At 43.7% G+C, this 7,745-nt stretch overlaps 1 protein-coding gene across 1 annotated transcript; it reads left to right on the top strand.

Annotated features, from left to right (window-relative positions):
• The first annotated feature begins 1,721 nt into the window (after window positions 1-1,721).
• LOC137428160 (uncharacterized) lies at window positions 1,722-7,198 on the top strand. Its single transcript, XM_078777317.1, has 3 exons — window positions 1,722-2,958; window positions 3,043-3,162; window positions 6,972-7,198. Exons 1-3 carry the CDS (start codon window positions 1,722-1,724, stop codon window positions 7,196-7,198), a joined length of 1,584 nt encoding a protein of 527 aa, XP_078633443.1.
• Window positions 7,199-7,745: the final 547 nt, after the last annotated feature.

Below are 7,745 nucleotides of genomic sequence, written 5' to 3'. Positions count from 1 at the left end.
TCTGACGCGGGGGGCTCGAGGCAGGGTTTTATATAGCCCCTCCCCGGTCCTACCCGAATGTTCCAAGCCCCTCCTCTCGCCGCCGTTGTGAGCCACTCCCCTTGAGCTTTGATTGGCGGCTCGCTGCTTACCGGCCACTCCCTGCAGCTCCTCCCATCGGCCTTGCCAGATTTGTTCCAGGCCGAGCACATGGCATTCTAGCCCAATTGAGGCCTACACTTACTGGCCTGCTCAACGCAAACTAACACAGGAAAGGAGACTACGCTTACATTTACAAAGAAATAACTGAACTAAAGTGAGGCTGCATGTTGTGGTGCGACTACCTGCGAGGTGGGGTCATTCTTTATTTACAAAACCGCAACAATATTTTGTGCACTGATTGAATATACACTGTAAATCAGAACCCAACACGTATCAATAAAAAGGAACTGAGTCCAAATTTATATTTATTTTAAATGATCAGTTAGAGCTGCAAGGGAAGGTCAATACAAATTTATCAAAAACTGGATGGGAAAGTTGAACTTACAGCCTCACAGAGCAGATGTGCCCCCAGTACACAACTTACTTTCGACTTTCAGCCGAGTTTTTACGTCATATTTTCTTTTGCTCATATCACAATCTCGATCTCAAGTAATCAAGTCAAAGTAACAAAAAAAGTAGCACTGATGAATACAGGTAAGTTCCGAATGTGTTTCTTAGGTTAGCTTCAAATATTGTCGAGGGCCGATGAGGACCAGCCCTGGACAGATAGCCGAACAGTTAACTCCGAGGCGTCAGTTCGAAACTTGGCGGAATTATTTTTGGCGCGCAAGGGCGAAGAAACCAAGGTCTTTACCTGTAAGATGGAATCACAGGGCTTATTACTCGAACCCACAAACAAATAAACACACACGTCAAGGAAAATTAATAATACAAGAATGAAATGCCAAAAAAAAAAAAGAATTCAATGAAATAATTGTGAGATGATAAAATGTCAAAATTATATGTGGAGGTAAAAAAAACTATAACTCCTAATTTGAGGATCCTCCACTCAGACACAATTACAGATAAGGGAATGATAAAAGAAAAGAAAATGGTGTGATGAGTTGGCCGATACACAGCCTGCTCCAACGAGGACGAACGTGAATGGTCCCCGAGTCTCCGCGCACGAGATGGCGCGAATCACCACATGGCAACCTGAGCTGTGAAGCGGTGGCAAAACTTCCTCCTCCAGCCTTTCCGCGCTCCACAAGGCCCCGATAAATCTCTCAGGTTCACACAGCACGAAGCGCAGCCTCCTCGAGCCAGGCCAGAACAAAAGATATCCAAAAAGACGGAATATTCCTCGCGAAGATGACTGCCCCGGATCGCTCTTGATAAACCTTTTTCCACAGGCACTCACGAGCCAAAGATGCGCCACCGCCCGTGACCAAGCTCAGAACCCGAGAGCGATGACTTCTCCGACCGCCCGCCACACAGCCAGTACCAGAGAGAGAGTGAGGAGGGGGTGGGGTTGGGTGGGTGGGCACACCCTCCTTTGACCAGTTTCTCCCTTTGTCTTTTTGGGCCAGTTTTCGATGAAAATGGAGTACTGCACATTGTGCTTTTTTAAAATGATGCATGTTTCACAGTAATAATGTTTATTGATGGTTTTCTAAATTGTCTTTGCAGAGAATCAATTGAAAATGGTTTCTTATTCCAAGTCAAGTTCCCAATTATGTCAAGCAACACCAAGACGTGAGATGCCATACAAGTGCACTGTGTGCAGCAAGGAATTTTCTTGGTTAGCATCCTTGAATTATCAGAGAGTAGAACACGCAGAAGAGAAGCCTTGTAAATTTCCTGTGTGCAGCAAGAATTTTGCTCGTTCAGAATTTTTACAAACGCATAAGTGGATACACACAGAAGAGACACCCAACCTGTGTTCTGTACGCAACAAGGCGTTTCCTTTTGCTTCACATTTGAAAAAGCATCGATGGATGCACACGGGAGAGAAACCTTTCAAGTGCACTGTGTGCAACAATGAATTTTCTTGGTTAGCATCCTTGAATCATCAAAAACTAAAACACACAGGAGAGAGGCCTTATAAATGTCCTGTGTGCGGCAAGGATTTTGCTTTTTCATCAACTTTTCAAATACATCAAAGAATTCACACAGGAGAGAGGCCTTATGAAAGTCCTGTGTGCGGGCAGGATTTTGCTCATTCATCATCTTTAAAAGTACATCAAAGAACACACACAGGAGAGAAGCCTTATAAATGTCCTGTGTGTGGGAAGGAGTTTCCTCAATCATCACATTTACAAACACATCAAAGCAAACACACAGGAGAGAGGCCTTATAAATGTATTGTGTGCGGGCAGGATTTTGCTCATTCCTCATCTTTAAAAGTACATCAAAGAACACACACAGGAGAGAAGCCTTATAAATGTCCTGTGTGTGGGAAGGATTTTCCTCAATCATCACATTTACAAAGACATCAAAGAACACACACAGGAGAGAGGCCTTATAAATGTCCGGTGTGTGGGAAAGATTTTCCTCAATTATCACATTTACAAACACATCAAAGAAAACACACAGGAGAGAGGCCTTATAAATGTCCTGTGTGTGGCAAGGATTTTGCTCGTTCATCACATTTACAAAGTCATCAAAGAACACACACAGGAGAGAGGCCTTGTAAATGTCCTGTGTGCGGGAAGGATTTTGCTCATTCATCATCTTTAAAAGTACATCAAAGAACACACACAGGAGAGAGGCCTTATCAATGTACTGTGTGTGGCAAGGATTTTGCTCATTCCTCACATTTACAAAGTCATCAAAGAACACACACAGGAGAGAGGCCTTATAAATGTACTGTGTGCGGGCAGGATTTTGCTCGTTCGTCATATTTAAAAGCACATCAAAGAACACACACAGGAGAGAGGCCTTATAAATGTCCTGTGTGTGGGAAGGATTTTCCCCAATCATCACATTTACAAACACATCAAAGCAAACACACAGGAGAGAGGCCTCATAAATGTATTGTGTGCGGGCAGGATTTTGCTCATTCCTCATCTTTAAAAGTACATCAAAGAACACACACAGGAGAGAGGCCTTATAAATGTCCTGTGTGTGGGAAGGATTTTCCTCAATCATCACATTTACAAAGACACCAAAGAACACACACAGGAGAGAGGCCTTATAAATGTCTTGTGTGTGGGAAGGATTTTCCTCAATTATCACATTTACAAACACATCAAAGAAAACACACAGGAGAGAGGCCTTATAAATGTCCTGTGTGTGGCAAGGATTTTGCTCGTTCATCACATTTACAAAGTCATCAAATTATGCACACAGGGGAAAAGCCTTACCAGTGCTCTGATTGCCTCAAGGCTTTTACTCATCTCTTCAATTTGAAGCGACATCAAATAATACACCGGAGATAAACCTTTCAAGTGCTCTGAATGCTTCAATGCTTTTGTTGACCTCTCCAATTTGAAGTGGCATCAAATAATACACACTGGAGAGATGCCCTACACATGTTCTGTGTGCACCAAGGCATTGTTGTATCAGTCCAAGTTGAAGCGGCATCAAAAATCCATGCACAAGAGACAAAGGAGAGAAGACCTACAGGTTAAGCCCAACAGATCTTCAAGGAAGAAGATAGCACGTTTGATCCAATTCACCACCATCTCAAGTCACTCCACTCCACTCTCCCCTCATCCAATCCGTGATATTTTGTACCCCTGTTAACAACCCACTCCAAACCCTTCTCCTTCCAAATTTTCTTCTGTATCCATCTTGTCGACCCCATGCATCCGCCACTACCCATCTTTCCTTCAGACTCGTCTTATTTGCCCAACTCTCCCTCTATTTTATCCTTCACCTCTGCTGTTGGTGTTTCCCTCCCATTCCTCCTCCCCCTGTTTCTCCTGCTCCTTTTGTTCTGTTGTTTCCTGATCTGTTCAGTGTTCTTGCTCTTGACTTTTATTCAAAAAAGTGTAGGTTCTGTAAGGTAGAAACAGAAAATACCGGTCACCCTCTTTCAGGATATGAAAAAACAACTGTCTGAATAACTGCATACACAAAAGGACAACAATGTGTGCAACGTACACCATTGGGACAACTGAAAAAATTTCAACATCTGGGTCTCAGAAAAAATCAAGGAAGCATGAACCAAAAGCGATTGGTTGAACATGAGGATGCAGTCCTCACGTATGACCAAATCATCCCATCAATTGTGAACAGAGAAAACAAAGCATTGCGACAGGACATTGTACTTGTGCATGAAAAGGAAAAGATGGCATTGCTAATCAAGGGGTCAGTAACCAGCGACTTTGATCGAAATAATGTGGAAATGAGGAAATTAACCAAGTAATCAGCATCTGAAAAATGAGGCCAAGAGAACCTGGAAGCTGTAGAATTTTGACAAAATGGGAATGATAAAGAACCTCTCATAGAACTTTAAAACAGTCCCCAGGAATAGTTGGACAAACTAAAGGCAATTGGAGGCTGTCTGTGCTGCAATGACAATCCTGGAAATAATCCTCAGAAGAAAACATTGAGAAGACTTTTTCACAATTTGGATTGTGAAACATGATATTTTTTCGAACTGGAGGTGCCTACTTTGAGTTCCACTTTCGTTCCACCTTCTGAAAACTGCACATGGATATTCCAACAAACGAGAGCAGCCCTTCTTGTGTTCTGATTCTAATAAGTATTTTCCCATTTATCATGATATGAAATACATTGAAGGATAGACAAAGCAAAGAAGCTTTTGCTGGTGTCCCTCATCTGTGGATGGTAAAATGCATGCACCCTGCCAAGCTAAATCCCTAAATTATCAAACTCATTGAGGAAGCAACGGAGCTCTGGAATACCACATTGATATTGCAGCACTGAGACAGAAAAAATCGACACATGACAAAATGGGTGCTGACAAAATGGGAATGATAACACCAGAAGTGAAGATACCACATGTGTTCTTCCAGGGTGACTGTCTCTCTCCCTCTTGTTTTGCCTGGCTCTGGACCTACTGAGCAAACTCATTGATGATCAAGGACAGGGATACACCCGAACATCAAACAGTATAATGTCCAATGGGTCAGGAAAAGTGACACATCCAATGTATATTAATGATTTAATGTTCTTCGAACCAAACGACGGAAAATTTGCAGAACCATAAAAACGAGTAAAATAGTATTCAGACGACTTGTAAAATGCTGCTAAATGTGCGGAGTGCACATTCATAAGAGGTTGACCAACAAAATTGGATAAAATAAATATCGACCTCAGAACAACAATGCAGGAGCAAGAAAATAAAACATCATGCATGTGCCTCAGAGAAGAAGCGTGTGACCAACTATTTCGCAAAACAATTGCGGAAAACAATTGACAGAGAATATCTGCAGAGAACGAGGCAAATTCTAAAAACACATCTCTTCCCAAGAAATAAAATGGAACTTGAAAACCAGCCCGCAGTGCCAGTTTTCCAACATATTGTTGTAGTTTTGTATTCTCTGGGATATTGAAGCACATACACATAGAGATATATCGTAGTATTCTGTTTCGCTATTCAGGATATATTGCATTCATGTGAGCAGATATGGCATTAAGAGTGTTTCGTTAGAAATCCCATTTGTACGTTTCCTCTTCCATACACTCTCTGCATTCATGTCGCATGTCACAATGTCACATGCACCATCTACAGTCCCTCCGCCAAATAATCCTTGCTCACACAGCCTGCCATCGTGAAACCCCCAGCTTCAACACCACATACAGCTGCACCAAATCGGATTGGTGGACACCTGAGACCAATTGACCATCTCAAGGGAGACGGTGCATCAGAACTCTGAAGGCCAATCAACAGTTGTCATCAGGAGTTGGGGTACTGAAACACCAATCAGGTACGAGGGGGAAGGATCTTTCGGCAGGCAAGCTCCTCCTACTGACTGGGGGAGAGGGGTGGAGATCTGCAATGTGAGTAGGTGGGTGCAGATTCTAATAAAACGTGAGAGCCGAGCTCACGAACAAACGACAGGACACGTTACAAGTCACCAGCCCTCCTTGAACCCCGTTCAAATTCTCCTTGTGCATATTCTCATCCGACCAGCCTTCATCCATGTTTTCTCTGTATTCCTCTTTCTTCCTTTGTTGTTCACAGTCTGCTTTCCATGTCGTTTCATTTCTTTGTTCACTTTCTTTGATTCTCACGCTTTATTTCTCTTACACTTCCAACACCTCTTGCCCCTTTGGACCTTTGCATTGAATCCAGCTTGTTAAGCTGCGCCACCTGAACAGACAAATTCCCGCTTCGCCTTTTCATACTGATGGTTAGTTAAGCGTCGGTGACACAATGAATTTCTTCCTGCACCTTCCCACTAAAAATCACATGTAGTTCATACTGCGTATGAACCATCAGCACATGAAGAAGGCAGTACATCGGGAACAGTGAGGAATGATCGCGAGCGGAGCGTGATTGGTCTGGACACCAGACAATCATCAGAATTATTGGTGGCACATGCTCATCCGAGTTGGTGCAAGGTGTGAGGGGGCAGAACACACCAGCTTTCTCTCTCTATTGCTCTTATCCCAGATGAATGTGGTGCCAGCTACCTCACAGAGTTGTGAAGTCATTGTTAAAGTTCAGAGGGCAGGTCTGTCATGTTGTGGATAATGTGGATGTATACATACTCTGCATAATTGTGAATGTAATAGCCATTATTTCTCCCTTTTTAAAATTTGGCTGATTCTTGTGTACTAAAAGGCCTTTTCCGAAGAAACTGTGTCCTGATTTATTTTGATTGCGGCATCGGATAACTGAGGGTCAATCGGGCTTTGTAAGCGCTCGAAGCGGTTACTTAACGAGTCGGTCCGCTCGGCCGACTAGTTAAGATTGGTTATGTCATCATCAGCACGGCACCCGCTCATACTCGGGCTTTTTCATGTATGGTAGCACGACTTTGGGTGTGTGGGATTGGCAATCATCGTTATTTGAATATACGCCATCCTCTCAGACTTATCCAGAGGCAACGTGCTTATGTGGCCAAATCATGGACATTCTGAGGAGGATGTGGCAGACATCGAAGACGGCATTCCATTTCAGCCCAGACATGCTCAGCAGCCCTGCACCATATCAGCCCCACGCAGCACCAGCACTGCATCGCCCCATCCCTGTGCAGCACCAACCCCACATGACCAGCTACGCACAGCATCAGCCCTGCAGAGCACCGGCCCCACATAACAGCAATGTCGTGCATCGTTGCGTGCACCAGCCTGTATGGGCCATTCCGGACCCTAAACCAGCTCAAGCACGTGCTCGTTCCCTGTTGTGCAAGCCCTGTTATTTATTTTTGGTGCCATCGTAGGTTGTTTTTTTTCACTTTACCTTTGTGCAAATGCCTCCCGACTCATAAAAACATTGTTGCATGTTTTCTTGTCTTTTTACTCCCCTGCGTTGTGTCCAAAGTTTGGCATCAGAATGGAGCAATTCTTGGGATTTTGTAAAGGTTAATGAGCAGTTAATTGAATGCAGTGTGAAGTTGGTAAGCTCTGCGATCTTCAGGAGTGGAAAAAGCTCCTGGCGGACAGGTGGCATTAGTCAGACCAATTGCCGCGACGACTGGAGTCAGTCGTGATTCTCGGACCCTGGTTCGAGTCTCCACACATCTGTCAAATTTAATGGAGAATCTTTGCTTTCAGATTGAGCATGTATGAGAAAGTGGACAAAATGGTGGAGGTTCACTTAATGATGGGCGGTGAGAAACATATTGCTTTGAGGCAAGCTGGGG

The sequence above is a fragment of the Myxine glutinosa genome, chromosome 5, assembly GCF_964187855.1.
Source record: "Myxine glutinosa chromosome 5, kmMyxGlut1.1, whole genome shotgun sequence".
NCBI lineage: Eukaryota > Metazoa > Chordata > Myxini > Myxiniformes > Myxinidae > Myxine > Myxine glutinosa.
This window is presented reverse-complemented; position numbering and strand designations above follow the sequence as displayed.

Excerpts from the sequence above, each read along its gene's own strand:
- LOC137428160 (XM_078777317.1), top strand. The coding sequence starts at position 1,722 with ATGCCATACAAGTGCACTGTGTGCAGCAAGGAATTTTCTTGGTTAGCA. Across the intron at positions 2,959-3,042 it reads ATCATCACATTTACAAACAC|ATCAAAGAACACACACAGGA; the intron begins ATCAAAGCAAAC and ends CTTTAAAAGTAC. Across the intron at positions 3,163-6,971 it reads AGGAGAGAGGCCTTATAAAT|ACTTATCCAGAGGCAACGTG; the intron begins GTCTTGTGTGTG and ends CCATCCTCTCAG.